Source organism: Gallinula chloropus (assembly GCF_964237585.1).
Source record: "Gallinula chloropus genome assembly, chromosome: 14".
In the NCBI taxonomy this organism is placed as follows: domain Eukaryota; kingdom Metazoa; phylum Chordata; class Aves; order Gruiformes; family Rallidae; genus Gallinula; species Gallinula chloropus.
Window position 1 is genome coordinate 17,085,116 of NC_140099.1, and position 15,209 is coordinate 17,100,324.

Sequence of the window (15,209 nt, forward strand, 5' to 3'; positions counted from 1 at the left end):
CAGAGGACAAGTATGTAACACAGGATATTTTCGTGTACTACTGAACTGAACTCCCTTTCTAATCCTTTCTAAGGAGTAGAAGTTAGTTTTAGACTGGATCTCACTGGTAACCTTTCCAGCCAAAAGAGAAAATGACTGTTACCCTCCCAGTAGGAATGGGTGCCCAGGGCTGGGGTACCATGGTTGAGATTGCCTGAGGGGGCTGTGGGGAGCAGCCTGTGCCAGGGATGGATGGTAGGGGTTAGTCCCTTGGTCTCCCTTTGCTATCCCTGTCTAGCCTGGATTCATGCTGCCTATCTTCAGGCTTTTAATTACTGTCTCCCATTTAGGAACTTGTGCACCCATGAGGATCTCTGCTCTTCCTGGAGAAGCAGCAGCTCCAGGGAATAACTCAGGGTGACTGGTGCCTGTGGGCTGAATCCAAGTTAAATATTTGCTCATGCCTCACCAAGCTGAACAGGGAGCCAGGCCAGAGAGCTATGTCCAGCACAAACCTTCTTCCACCTTCCTGTCTCCTGAGTCAGATTGCCCCAGTGTCAGACAACACTGTCAGTCTGGGGGTGGAGGGGTAAGTGCAGTGGGTACAGCACTGATGTTTTGTGTAGGACATGACCAAGGCAACCATGTTATGGATCTTCTTAAATGGCTGTGCACCCACTGCCTTTGGCTTACAATTTACACCGTAGTCCTTGTGACCAAGTGATGATAAGCACTGTTATATGAACTTGCTTGAGGACCCAGCAACAGGTCTGCAGATGCTGACAGATTTGCCTTGCTGCTTGGTAGGTTTTGTAGTCACATGATGGTCCTGACCACCACAGGGACATTGCAGCAGTTTCTGACACTGCTCCACTAACCAGTCCTTTTGCCCCAGACTGTCCCACCAGCACAAGATGATGAGGCCATACCCACCCACAGTGTAGGTCGTAGGACTTAGCCTAGAAAGTTAGAACATCTCTCCCATCCTTGTGGAGGGGGACCACGTCCTTTCACCACCTTTCCATATCCCTATAAAATCCCAACAAGCCTTTTTCTTCCTCCTCTGTGAATGCAGGCAGGGATCCTATCAGGTCACAAAGCAATAAATCAACACAGTTCTCCAATGTCTAATCAAATCTAAATACAAGGAGTATGGCAGTGCTGGAGTAAGGTTTAAGGATGACAGACAAAGAGTAGGTTCACAGATTTAGATTTTTTTTTTTTTAACTATCAGTATCATGTCTTGAAATGCAGTCACGCTGACATGAGAAGGAAATCTGACCCAAAATACAAATATTTGTGTGTAAGTCTGCAGATCAGTGACTAAATGACTGGTTTGGAGGCCCTCTGTGTGGCACCTTAACAAGAGGGGGGGGACCTCTGAAGGCCTCTGCTCTGTGAGAACCTGCAGGATCCATATTCAGTGGATATATTTCCCTTGGCAAAACAGCCTGTTCTAGTTGCAAATCATGGCTGTGACAAGTGTTTGAAAGTATTTCTTAGAAGAGGGGAAGGCTATTCAGCCTGATGCGAGCCCGTGCGGTTAGCGCCCTGCGCCTTGTGTGTCTCCTGCCTGCACTGAGCTCCCTCGCGGGGCGAGGAATGGCTGTTTGCAGCGGGTCAGATGCGTCTCTGAGTGTTTGCCCAGGAGTTTGGCTCTGACACATCATGCAGCTTCTAATCATTTTTAATGCACAGGGCTTGAAATAGAACGGCCTCACTTAAGCAAAACTACAATATATTCGTAATGAAGTTTCAGTTGGGGAATTTCTCCCTCCTCTGAATTCTCCGTTTTCCATTCCCCTTTCCCCTCTCTGTGAAATGAGAACCATACAGAAAAGCATTCCCCAGGCTTTCAGTCCTGGCTTCCTTCCTGGATAGATGAGCTGGGAAAAGGTAAAACTTCTTTCAGTAGCCCTGGCCCTTGGGGCTTCCAAGACCTCCGATGGTGGAAAATCCCAGAGCAAATCCAAACACCTTCTGTGCAGCTGGTGGCTCTGCTGGTGCCTCCTTCCGCCGTGTCACCAGAGGCTGAGGAAGGTACATGCCTTCCTCATGTTCTTACAGCTTGTTTCTCTTCTTCCAAACGTTTGCTTCTGGTTCCTGCACCTCACAAGCCTTCCAGAAAAAATTACAGTAGATTTATTCAGCAAACACTTTCGCAACTTTTTGTTAAGGAAAATGTAGGGGTTTTTCCCTCCTCTGACCTTGCCAGAAATGACAAGGATGATTCCTTCAGAAGCTCTTTTCTGTGCAGGGAACCAGCCTTGCAGAAGTGTGAATTAACCTCTGTTGCTGGCACACACACCAAAAAAAATTTTAAATCTTCAGTTTTTCTGATATTTTGATGTTCCTAAGAGAGTAATTTGGGTTTGAAATAGGACAAATGACCTGAAAAGCTCTGACTATGATTAGGAGGGAGAAGGGGCTTATCTTTAACACAAGAACCGTCTGTTGTTAGCGGGAGAGCAGGATAATAGAACTTGCAAAATGGTTTTGACTTGCAAAAGTATGTTTTGACTGAGTAAAAGGACAGACAGTTGATAAGATATTTTGAGACAAATTGTTGAATGCAAAATATATATGTGCCAGGTTACATAAAGAGAGCAGTGTAAGTTGTGAGGTGAATACAAGCTGCATCATGTAACACTGATAGGATGTAGTAGCCCAGGTCACTGCGGGGCCACAGGACACATATACCACCTGCATTAACCTCTGCATTAAGCAATGCAGGAAACAGCCAGACTGAGGGGGGAAATAATCTTTCAAAAAGGCTTTGAAAGAAAGCTTCTTCCCTCTGGGAACTTCTGATGTGTTGTTTTTCATCTTGTTTCTGCTGTAGGTGCGAGAAGGCTTGTTTGTCAGTAGAGCTGACCTGGCCTCTAGCAGTGATGTGAATAGGCTTGTTTCGGGGGGTGGGGGTTATGCATATGCAGTTCATTATAATACACATACCTTTGTGTATGAAAATGGAGGAAATATGTTGAACTTATCAAGTTAATAAACACTTAGTGGCCACCTCCATGCTCCTTGAAAGCACTCCTGTGCTGGAAGACCATTGACAGGGTCAAACAAGAGGCTTTGGCAGGGCTATTGCCAAAGTAGGCACTTACCACTGATTTAGGAGGAAGAGCAGCTCTTCTAGAGTCGCTGAGAGCTGGTCCCTACATCTGAGATGGCTGCTTCTGCTATGGGAGCTCCCTCTGAAGCACCAGAGCAGAAACCAAGGCAGGTAAGGTGGCTGCTGCAGCTGGACGGTTTACGGGAAGCACCACAAAGCCCCTCCTTCTTCTCCACTCCTGAGTGACTTGGCCCTGCTGCTCATGCTGTTAGACAAAGGTCATTAGTCTTAATCACCAGCTTTGCACTCTGGTGAGTGGCAGTGGTTACGAGTCCCTCCCAACATCAGTAGCTCTCATCTAGCAAGTCTTTTTGAGCTGACCTGACTTCTGATCTTTGAACAGGGAAAAGATTCTGCTCAGTTGAAAATCCAGATAAGCTGAGGTCATGTTACATGATGACTATAATGAGGAATGAGGAAAGATACAGTTGTTAGCTGTAAACCTGGTAAATGGCAGCAGTCAGGGCTCCAGAGTTTGGCACAAGCTAAGGTATTCTGCCAGTGAGCCCCATGCTTTCGTGTAGCACCTACTCCTGAGACGTAGCTAACATCCTTAGAGGCAGCTCAGCCACCCTTGCTGTGCTCTGCAGGCAGGAGTACAAGGCAGCAAGGTTACTTCAGTGAGATGCTGGTCTAGCAGTCCTCCAAACCAAGACCTGTACTGTATAAGACAGCAGTTTGGTACCATATGTGAGAAAAATACCATGGCCACTTACTGCTTAACGTATTGACCTGGGAAGTACTGCTCTTCCACCTACAGAAGTGACCATCACACTCTACCCCCAAGCAGTATAACAGCATTTGCTCATTTTTGTGATTTCCTCTGTTGGTTTCTGTGACCAGTGAGGTGAGGGCTTGGTGAGCTGGTGATTCATGGATCTCCCACTTTGGTAAATGCTTGTGAACATGTGCTGGGTCCAGCTAAGGAGGGGTGTTTGCCTGCAGCCTGTGTGTGCCTTCACAGAGGTGGGCAGTTTGGAAATCCCTGGTAGGCATAGAAAAGCTTACAGAAATAAGCCTTCAGTCTCAGGGTGCAAAACATCACTGCTGAAAATGAGGGTACCTGTAACAGAAAGCGGGGTAGGTGCAGAACAGAGACATCTGCTGAACTATGAGGTGTCGCAGTATTTAGGAGCCCCTGGGTTTGCCTTACCTTTTTGTCAGCTGGAACAGCTACTGCCTTGACTTTCATGTATGGTGCTTTCCAGCCTGAGGGGAGGGAAAAAGGCCCTGACTGAAGAGCATCAGCTGTATATCAAACACCAAACAGATGAAGGGTGGACATAAAAGCTAGAGTGGAAACGAGGAGAGCAGTCGGCAAGAGGAAGTGGTCTGCCAACCACAGGTTGTCCACAGACCACAGCTCAACTTCCTGAGCTATGTTTGTCACCAAGGTGGACCAGTAGCACAAGCATTCTGCAAGGTAGGAAGGACTACTGAGCAGGCAAGCCTGCCTCATGGGACACACTGAGCCTCTCATGTCACTTCTATTATCCAATGTTTCTGTACATCTGAGAACCTTACAGGGCAGGAAGCTCCCCATGGCTTCATGGGTTGCTTAACTGGCTACGTCTGTTCCCTTTGCTTTTGCATATCAGACGACAAGAAACTTGGGTTTTATCTCTGAGTAAAGGGTGGCAATCAGCTGGGTGTGCTTTCTGAAGACCTCAAGAACTTTTTCTCCCCCTGCTTTTTGGGTTTTTTGTTGTGCTTTTCAGATTGTTGGTTTGATTTTTGTCAGATCTCTTGGCTCTGTTACGAAAAGCCCATTTATTAAAGCCTGACTTTTCTGTGTGACAGCATTAACATTTGGAGTGCAAAATTAGCCGTTGTGCTATGGGCATTTCCATGTGGCACTTCACTACCTTCCCATTGTCCCAAGACTTGGTTTTATGATGAAATGACTCAAGAAGTTCACAGATGATGGAGCTCTCCTTGTAGCTAGGTTGGGTAAAGTGCCTCAGTTCCACCACCTGTTGGAAAAAAAAGAAATGAGAATCCAGCCAGACGACCCAAGCCAGGTTCAGAAAGTGAATGAATTCTTCTCCTCCATCTTGGATTAGTTTTAGCTGAAGATGCAGCCAGGAGAGGTGCCTGATGACTGGAGGAAAGCTGATGTCACTCTGGTCTTCAAAAAGAGCAAGAAGGGCAGCCAGGCCAGTCACCCTCAGCTCCATCCCTAGGAAGGTGGTGGAACAGCTTATTCTGAGGGTTATTAATATAGTATGTAGAGGAGAAGAAGGTTATTTGGAATGATCAACATGGATTTACCAAGGGGAAATAATGCTTGACCAATCTAACAGGCTTGTATGATGACATGACCAGCTGGGTGGATCAAGGGAGAGCAGTGGATGTTGTCTACCTTGATTACAGCAAGGTTTTTGACACTATCTCTCATAGCATCCTTGTAAACAAACTTAGGAAGTGTGGGTTGGATCAGTGGACAGTGAGATGGACTGAGAACTGGCTATATGGTAGGGTCTATCTAATCAGAAGTGATATCAAACCAAGGAAAGCATAGGTAGCTAGGTATGTAACAAAGGTCTAACTGATGAAACCTTGTTGCACTCCTTTTGCTGTTCATCATGTAGCTGATTATTTTCTCCTGTGTGCTGGGTTCAGAGCTTCATGCTCTTTTCAGTGTGAAGGTAGCTATGAGAAAGTGAATATGGAGATCTGCTTCTATCACCAGTGGCACAGAGCCCTGCCACCAGCTCCAACTGTGATGTAAACCAGGGCTTTGAGTTTTCTATCCATCTTTTAATCTCAGCACCATCATCTGGCCCATCTCCATGAAGCCCTTTTCTCCCAATTCTCTTTTAACCACAGGAATTACCAGCATTGTCCATCTACTTCCACCATGACTGGTTTGTCAGCTTCAGGAGCTTCTAGGTTTTTCTCCTGCTTCACGTGCTCCTTGTAAATGGTGTTGCTGTGCTTGAAGGGTTTCCACACGTGAGCTTCAGACACAACTTGGCTTGTCCTGAATAGTATCCCTTCAGGTATCAGCTGCCTTTGGTGCAAAAGGTTGCTCTTCACTTGATGAATGGAGTTCATGGTCACTCATCCTTTTTTCCCCCTCAGGAGCAAGCCAACTGGCACATATTTTAAAACCCATCATGCCTGCTGTGATACAAATAATATAAATATAAATATCTAAGTATCTCTTTCCTTGAGGACAGCACAGAAATCCCTTGATCTCTGTCTCTTTTGATGTCTTCTAATATTCAAGGGCACAAATAAAAGCAATAAAATAGAATAATAAAAACCTAACTCCTCATTCTTACACCTGGTCTATTTTAAACATGCTAAGGCCCTCAGCCTTTACTTATCAGTGCACTGATTTAAGATTTCAGGTTTCTGATTTAAGATTCAGATTTAATAATACCTGATACATCTCAGATCTGTTCTGGTGCCAGGCAGAAGCTGCAAAGGTGTGGGAGTGATGAGGACGATGGGGGCTGACATGGCTGGAAACTCTGTCCTAGTTTATCTGACAGTCCCTGCTGTTCTTGCACACAACTTGTGTGTCTCAGCTGCCTCAGGGAAGATCAGAGTGACCAAGTCCATCTAGTACAGCTTGGAAGCCCCTTGTGGCAGCAGTATTTCTGAAGTCCCTTGCAAAGGGATGCCCAAGCCTGCATCCACATGAGGTTCAATGGATTATATTCCCCCTGCAGTTCTGATGATTTCTGGGAATATTCAGCTGGCAAGTGTGGCTCTTCGTTTCTAGAGCAATGAGTCATGGTGGTGCCATTACTTCAGAGTACAGTCACTGTGCAGTAATTCAAATCACCATTGTCCTTCTTATTACTTCCCGCCAAGCAGCCTGGTACCTTCTGCCAAACTGGGGCAGGTGTGTAAACGTAATCACCATGCAGTGAATTAATCTGTGTTGCCAATCAGTATGCAACACACAACTCCCTGTGTCCCAACTGGGTTCAACTGAGCAGAGTGGCTGCAGGATTTAAAAGTACTTTGCAGTAAGAACTCAATACAAAAAAAACAAACCCCAAAGCAGGCAGCTCTGGGGACATCCCACACAACAAAAATGAGCTCCTGCCTGTATCAGTCAAAGGGGTTTGCAGGACTGTGGGAGAAGGAGGAAAGAGCTAGCCAAACAGCATCTTATTTCTGAAAACTCTGAGCTTAGAAATGATCTAATGCATGAGTTCTGAGGAAGCGAAGTAGCAAACGCCGGCTGCTCACCACAGCGGCCCCACAAATCCCTTCAGCTGGCAGCACAGCAAGAACCCGTGAGCTGCCTGGGCTCCTTCCTCTCTGTGAGGCTACAGAGCTACCGTGGAGAGAGATTAATCTGCTGGATTAAGCACTCCCGCATCCCAGCATCTGGATCTTTGTGACAGCTGTCCCCGGGAAAGAAGTCAAGCATCGGGCGCCACAACTGCGTCAACTGGTGTGTCATGGGTCACAGCATTAGACCTGGGAAAGGTCTGTTAGGTCATCCACTCCCATTTCTTAGCCAGCACAGGATTTGACTCAATAAAGTGCTTGCTGCTGCTTTAAACGTGGCATTTTAAGAGATTTGGGCAATGCTGTTCTCTCCCCCTTCTCTTGGGCACTTATCCTTCATCTGTCATAACTCGCTGTCAGGAAGCATCTGCCCTGCCATTGCCCTCTTTTAGTATGATCCCATTAGTGCCTCTTCTTCCCTTTCCTTTTCATCAGCATCTCCCTTTTCGCTGAGCTGTGCTTTCCTCTCTCAGTACAGGTACCCTGCTTACTTCCTTCTGGGCTGGGCTGCCTTTTGAAGGGAGGATACTCCACACCAGGGCTCTCAGCCCTGAGGACCTGAAAAGTCTGAGCTCCTTTTCTTCCAAAAAGTGTCATCCACTGCCTTTCATTACCTGCACTGGCAAATGCCACGTGCTCAGATCATTAGATTTAATGATTTAATGATTTAATGTTTCCATTAAGACAAATATTTTCAGACTCTGATTTTTTTATCTCATATGTCTAAGGCTGGAATGATTTTCTGCTTTTCAACCATTCCCCAAATGTTAGATGACAGGCCCTACCTACATGCAGCTGCATGCTTTGAAAGGTCAGTTCTCTTATTTTTCTTCATTAGTGCGTTGTTCTTGTTGCCAAACACGGTTGCTGCTGTGAGCAGGGCTCTGTGCAGACCACATGCTTGTCCTGGAAGAGAGCAGAGGGCTGGGTTCCCCCCCATGGGGGACACCATGTGGTGTCACTACACTCCTGAGGCTCTCAAGGTCCAAACTACTTTGTGTTACTTCTTTGACTTTGTCAACACCCCTCATTTCCCTCCAGGCAATGGGATTCCTGAGCATCAGTGCTTTGCTGGCCCTTTTCACCTTACATAATCACTGGGAAGCTGAGCCCAGCATCCCTGGAGCTGCTGCAATGCACCTGGTCTAGGTTTCACACATCGCTGGCAAGATCAGATTCATGCTTGTGTGACTAATTTGGGGAGCAGCTTTTGCTAATGGTGTTATGGAATATTTCATTATAACTCACCTTTCTTTTCCTTCAGCTCATTACTCCTTTCCCATCACTGAGTACGAATGTTGCCATCCAACACACACGTCTTTCTCAGGGTTACTAGGGTTTGGTTTTTTGGTTTCTGCTGTAAGAAACAGATGAATCAGGTTAACTTCCAAAAGCTATCCTTCACAGTTTTCCTCAGTATGTTCAGATGATACTAATAAAAATCATATGTTCCTGCAACTAAAATACATTTCCTCACCTGTGTGACAAGCTGGACTTTTATCATGAGTGAAAAGAAATTGTTTCACTGATTTCTATTTCCTTTTTAAAGCACAGTTCTCTCATTCTTACTGTCTTGGTTGTAATCTCAAAAAATGGATTAATTAAAATCAAGATGCTGTGAACTAAGACCCTGAACCAGCAACTGGGATTGCAGAGGAACATGTATTTTCTAAGGAAGCTGTCTCTACAGGGTTGGAAAAGAAAAAGTTCAATTTAAAATCTCACTGTTATTTGGGGGGTTTGGAAGGGTATTTCTATTACAACTAACTTTTGGGATAAGCATGCTATGTTAAGTTAGGCCTTTGAACGGACCATCTTTTAAGTCTGACCTAATTTGAAATTTACTACTTTAAGATCTGTATCTTTAAAAACAAAAGAGAAAAGGAGAAGACTTGAAATAATGCCAAATCAAGTGAGAGTCCTGCTCTTTTCAGCTCTGACACCTAAGCAGCAAAACTGATGCAGAAAAACATCATGTTTTGTCTATGTTCTCCTACATTTCCTCTCCTTTTAAAATCAATCAAATGAATGGCAAGCCCACATCCATAAGTCTGTAGCCTTATCTAGTAGAGCTCTTAGGACCAGACCTTTCAGCACAGGTATTTCCCCTGACTGCAGTGCTAAGCACATGTATAAATACTTTGTTGAACCAGCACCATAGCTAGAAACCAGCATTTAATACCAGTCTGCCATTAGACTGGGGGACTAAAAATAAATAGAATTAGATCTTTGTGTCTCTGAACAGAACAGAAATGTAAAGGAGAACTTGTCCCAGATCTTTAACATTCTCAACAGCATAATTTCAGTCTTGTCCCACTGGGAATAAGCTCTGAGTCATAAGGTGTGACTGGGCATTGCTCACATATGATGCTGCAGGACAGCCCCTCTCTTGTATCTCCCATGGATGTTTTTGGAGCTTCCAGTTCTGTCTTTAGAACTAGCCAAAATGACTAACGTGGCAGGAAGAAAAAAGAAGAAAAACAAGTCTCCATTTCCTCCCTGTTGAAGATCCCTTTGACATTTCTCCACATTTCCTGTGCTTCCTCCTGATCCCCTTGGTGCAGGGAAAGGGTTCGATGTGTCTGGGTCCTTTGAGTCTTGTCCTGCAGGACTTGCTGTGTCGTGCTGAGCGACTGAGGGCTGATTGCAGGGCTGCACCCTGAATTATTCTCCTGCTGCAGACCAACCTTTGGGAACCAGCAGAGATACCTCTTCTGTAGTGGATAACATGTAGCTCAATCCATCCTAGCACATCCTCCTCCTCCTGTGCTCTGTGTGTGACAATGGAGGTGGAGGATTTCTCCCTCCCCCTGAGCTGTCGGCAGCTCCCTCGGTGCAGGAGTGGAGGAGCATCCACCTCTGAAACCACCAGCCCCAGCACAGACTTGTCAGTGGAGATGGAGAGCGCTCGGTGTTATTTTTAAACAGTGAGATGCCTTAGTCTGCCTTTTTTGCAGACTGCCTACGCTGGGCACAGAGGGTGGCTGCCAAAACACAAGAGCAGCTGACTGTGCCTCTGGCTACTGCTGGCAGGCTTCCTCCAAGGGGCTCCACAGCACGGTGAGATACCACACCGGTGCCCATCACAGCTCCTGCATGATCAAAGTGCTGACAGAGGCACAGCCACAGGGTGAGCCGCAGGCTGCCTGGCCCCTGCACACCTCAGCTGGATGCTGTGACTCGGTGTGCATGTGCTCCTATCTGCTTGTGAGTTCTGTGGCCCCGTTCCTCTTCTGCATCATTCCCTTTGAAGCCATGAAGCATTGCTCTGGCCCTTCAGCTGTAGGACAAGGGCCCAGGGGAGAGGCGTGCTCTACCCTCTGCAGCGTTGGCTGCCTTTGTGCATGCCTTACCTGTACTTAGACAGCATAGATGAGCTGGAATGAACAGACCTCAGCACAAAGCACCCTGCAAACCTGTGGTCTGAAACCCAGGGGTCCATCATTAGCATGAGTGCACAGTCCTTAGGACAGGACGTCTCTGTGGAGGTCTGTGCACCCAGTCTGCCTCTCTCATAGCAATGTGTCTGCGGTCCGATGCCCTTCAAGTGCTTCTGTGTGTGCCTGTGTTTGCATTTACAGTCCTCAGTTTCCCCAAGCTTTCCAGTTGCAGTTTTGGTTACAAGGGGCAACCTTGCTGTGTTTCAGCCCGGTCGGAGATACGAGTGAAGAGGGGAAAGAGTCAGACCTCTGTCAGGCCACCGCCCTGCCAAACTGCCTCCCGCTTCCAGGGGTCAGCATCCTTGATAAACTCATCAAGACCTGTCCTGTCTGGCTTCAGCTGAACATGAACCAGGAAAGGGCTGGGGCCATACTTGGCAAAGAAACAGCAGGGGTAAGTCCAAAGCGGTTTCGGTTTAGGCTGCCGCATTTCCTGTCCTTTGTGGAACTGGTTAGGAGAGAAACACTTTTTTTCATGTGGAAGCAAAAATATTTAGCAGACTGTGCTCTCTTCTCCATTACCTTTTGATGCTTTAGCCATCACAACAGTGCAAGACAGATACAATGGCTTTGGAAAAGCGAGAACTCTTGGGTCTGGTTTTCTTTACTTTGCACATAGATTCATGGAGATGCCTTCCCACTCACCACCATACTCGTAGCTATGCTGACTATCCTCATTTGGAACAATAAAAAAAGTCCCTGGAGAAGAGGCCTTTAAATGCTGGGAGCTGCTGGGAGTAATTCTTATTGCAATAATTGTTATCCAGTCCCAGCAGCGGAGTGATACAAACCATCAGACTCGTGCAGTGCTCAGAGCTTGCTTAAGGCAAACAGCTCTGTAGGAAAGGAGCTCCCCATTCCTGGGGTCCCAGAGGTAAGGACAGCAGGGACTAAGGTGTCCTCGTAAGTTCTGGAGAGGGCAGGTGCACATGGCCTGAGCTGATGCCAGAGCACATGGGGAATTCTCTCACTCTGAGGAGGTTTGGACCTGTCCCTTGGCTGAACTGGTCTATCTCAGTGTTAAAACTGGCACAGCCAAGTGATGGCCTCCAGTGGGACTCACCTGGCTAACCTGGCCTGTGCAGCACATCTCACCCTGAACGAGACACTGGGCAAATTATTCTGTCTGCCTGCACTGGCTGTAAAGGGAGACCTGGGTGGTTGTTTCTGACCTAACCTTGTACAGCCGATCCTCCCTGGCCATTAGCCACTCCCTGCAGGCAGGGCCGTTCCCGTTCCCCATCTTGGAGCAGCTCTGGGGATAAATCTTGCCTCTGTTCCTCCTTGAAGCAGTCAGGAGAAGAGCTGACACATCAGAGGTGTCCCATGGCGAGGGCAGGCTCTCCTGCCCACTGAGCCCATCTGAAGCCAAACCAGCACTGCACCTTTCCCCCCACCGGTAACAATGGAAGAGATGGGTTTGTGCACTGGTCCTGCCCCGGGCAGCAGGGTTGGGTACAGCTCAGAAAGCCCACCCCCCTCATCTGAACAGCCGTGGTCCAATTTTAGCCTTGGGAGCCATGGCAACCAGTCGTGCCGATCAGGAAAACAGAAGTGATTCATTTCCAGGCTTCACTTCTCCCCTTCCTGAAATTTCATTTCAGATGAAGCACTTGAGCAATGCCATGCCAGACAGGGCTGTCTGAGATCCCAGGTGGCTGTAGTCTCTTGAGGTGGGTTAGAAGGACTGTGCTTGTCACGTGGGTGGTAGGGCCAGGGGAAGGCAGAGCCTCTGAGGCTTTTTCCTCCCTGCAGATACTTCCTCTGGTGTAGAAGGCGGGGGCTGCCCTGCGTTGGAAATAGGCCTGTTTCAGGCATGTACCTGTTTGACATGTGTTTATGTCCATTTTCTCTGTGGTGCTGGTGAACTTAAATGTGTGGGGCCAAGATGACAGCACTGTGAGAGGTTGCAAAGCTGCCTCCAAGCAGCAAGTTGAACACCGGTGCTTCAAAGGGGCAGGAGATGCCCTATGACTGGGACTTGTGCTGAGAGAGGTCCTGGCTCCAAACAAGCTTTTTTTAAATTCCTCTGTCCAAGAAATTAATGTTTTCTTGATATATTTCCACTGCATTATAATTGATTAATCATTTTATCAACTCACACTTCTTTCTGATAATACCCAGTCTCCAGAATTAGCCCATTTTTAAAATTCAGGTTTTATAAAAATACCTTGACTCTCTCCATCTAAAATCTGCTATCAAAGAACAGATAAAGGTGAAGATTACTTTGTATCTGCAGCTTCACGGTACAAGCTAAAAATATCCTTGACAATGAGCTTTAATTAGAAACACATTTAGGAGCTCACACAATACAAAGAATGAGATTTTTTAAGATTTTTTTTTACTTTTTCCCAGTTCTGTTTTCTTTTTTCTTCTGTTTTTTTCTTGTTTGTTTCTTTTTCCTTTCTATTTTATATTTTCTTTTTTCTTTCTTTTTTCCTCTTTCTTCTTTCTCCTTCCTCTTCTTTCTTCTTCTTTTTGTTTTTAATTTCACTGGTCCCATTGGTGAGAACCAATGGCTTTAGTGGTTCCACTGGTTCCAATTAAAAACCACGAGGCTGCTTATCAATGTCTATGAATACCTAAAGAGAGGCAGTACAGAAGATTTTGCCAGACCATTCTCAGTGGTACCCAGTAAAGTGTAGTGAGCAGAGACTGAAACACAGGACATTCTTTTTGAACATTAAGAAAAGCTGTTTTACTGTCAGGATGATAAATCATTGGAACAGGTTGCCCAAGAGGTTGTAGAGCCTCCATCCTTGAAGACAGCTAAAACCCGATGAGACTCAATCCTGAGTGACTTGCTGTAGCTGATCCATCTTTGAGCATAGGGGTTGGCCTAGATTTCCTCCAGAGGTTCCTTCCAACCACATCTGCTCTGTGATTTCAGGACCAGTCAATACATTGAAGTCAGTGCTGCCATCCAGAGGGACCTTAGACAAGCTGGGAAACAGGGCTGGCAGGAAATGCAAAAGGGCAAAGGCAAAGTGCTGCCCCCAGGAATGGGGAGTCCTGGCAGGGATTTGGCCTGGCACTGCCTGGCTCAGCAGCTCTGCAGGGATGTTGGGCAGCCAGATAGCACAGACCTACTGAGGAGACGCTGTGGGACCAGGGTTTGTTCAACCAGGAGGAGAGACAGCTTCAGGGGGACTGTGGAGAAGATGGAGCCATGCTCTGCTCTGCTCAGCACTGCAGGGTGTGAGGACAAGAGGTCACAGGCTTGCATTGAAACTAGAGGGGTTCAGATTTGGTACAGGGAAACATTTGCACCCTCTGGAGACGGTAATGGTGGGACAGGTTGACTGGAGAGGTTGTGCAGCCTCCATCCTTGGAGGTTCTCCAGACCTGCCTGGACAAAGCCCTGAGCAACCTGTTCTGGCCTCATGATTTCACCCAGGGTATTGGACAAGAGCCCTCCTGAGGCCCCTGCCAGCCTGAATGATCTTCTGGTCTGATGAAAAAACTCTGCCATAAGACATTGTGGCCACAAGAGCCTTTGGTGTTAGGTTCCACTCATGGACATGTGAATCATTTTGTTCTCAATGTACAAGTGATTCCCTTGCTTTAGGCCTAGACTGGAACATTTTAGGATTAATTATCTGTGATTTAGGGCACTTGTGTGAGGAGCATCATTTGAAAAAAACTGTGAGCACAGATTTGTACTCTTCAGTTAGTGAGAAAGTTTACTTTAGGCTTAAGTGGGACATCAGTTATGCACAGAAATTTTGCTGGTTCCATCACAGGTCTGAATTTCATACAGATTAAATGTCCCTTTATTCATTATTTTTGTTGTGTAAAGTTCAACCAATTGTAACAAAATTAAAACAAGATCATTTAAAAGGTGGATTGTACTGATTAAAAAAACTTCATTGCCAATGACCTATAATAAGTTTAGAGCTTGCAGAATGTAGATAAACTCTTGATTCCTTTTTCCTTTTTCAGATATTCTTGGTTAGGAAGGAGAGTAACGTGAACAACATGGTCCTCGCAGTCCGGCTGCCAGTGCAGAGTGATGCTCCTGGTGTGCTGGAGTACAACATTAAAGAAGAAAAATCAAGTAAGGACTTTACATTTTTCAGTCTTGCTCTGATTTTTGTGCTGAATCCTTTTGTGATCACCAGTATTTATGTAATCTCACTTGCAATGAGCATGTTCCTCTTGAGAGTGGCAGCAGATCTTGCTTTTATGGTGACGTTCAGTTAATATTTCCTGTAGCTGCTTTACTTCAGCTCCCCTGTGGTTCTGCACCTTGTGCTGCCACTTACAGGCTCACAACAGGAAAATAAAGCACCTCCAGGTGAGCTGCCCAGCACTTTTATCGGGCGAGAAGAAGGGCCCTTCACCAGGTGGAAGTCCTGAGCGAAGCACAAGGCACTGACAGACTAAAGCCTTGTTCACTCACCAGTTGTCTCTGG

The 15,209-nt window shown here is 46.4% G+C and overlaps 1 protein-coding gene across 1 annotated transcript in view; it reads left to right on the plus strand.

Moving 5' to 3' along the window:
* RIN3 (Ras and Rab interactor 3) overlaps positions 1-15,209 on the plus strand; it is a gene marked incomplete at its 5' end in the record, with an annotated part of 70,683 nt that overhangs the window by 8,692 nt on the left and 46,782 nt on the right. The window contains 2 exons of the mRNA XM_084270472.1: positions 11,002-11,188; positions 14,737-14,851. Of these exons, the coding sequence (XP_084126598.1) occupies positions 11,002-11,188; positions 14,737-14,851 (302 nt within the window). The remainder of the gene's footprint in view (positions 1-11,001; positions 11,189-14,736; positions 14,852-15,209) is intronic.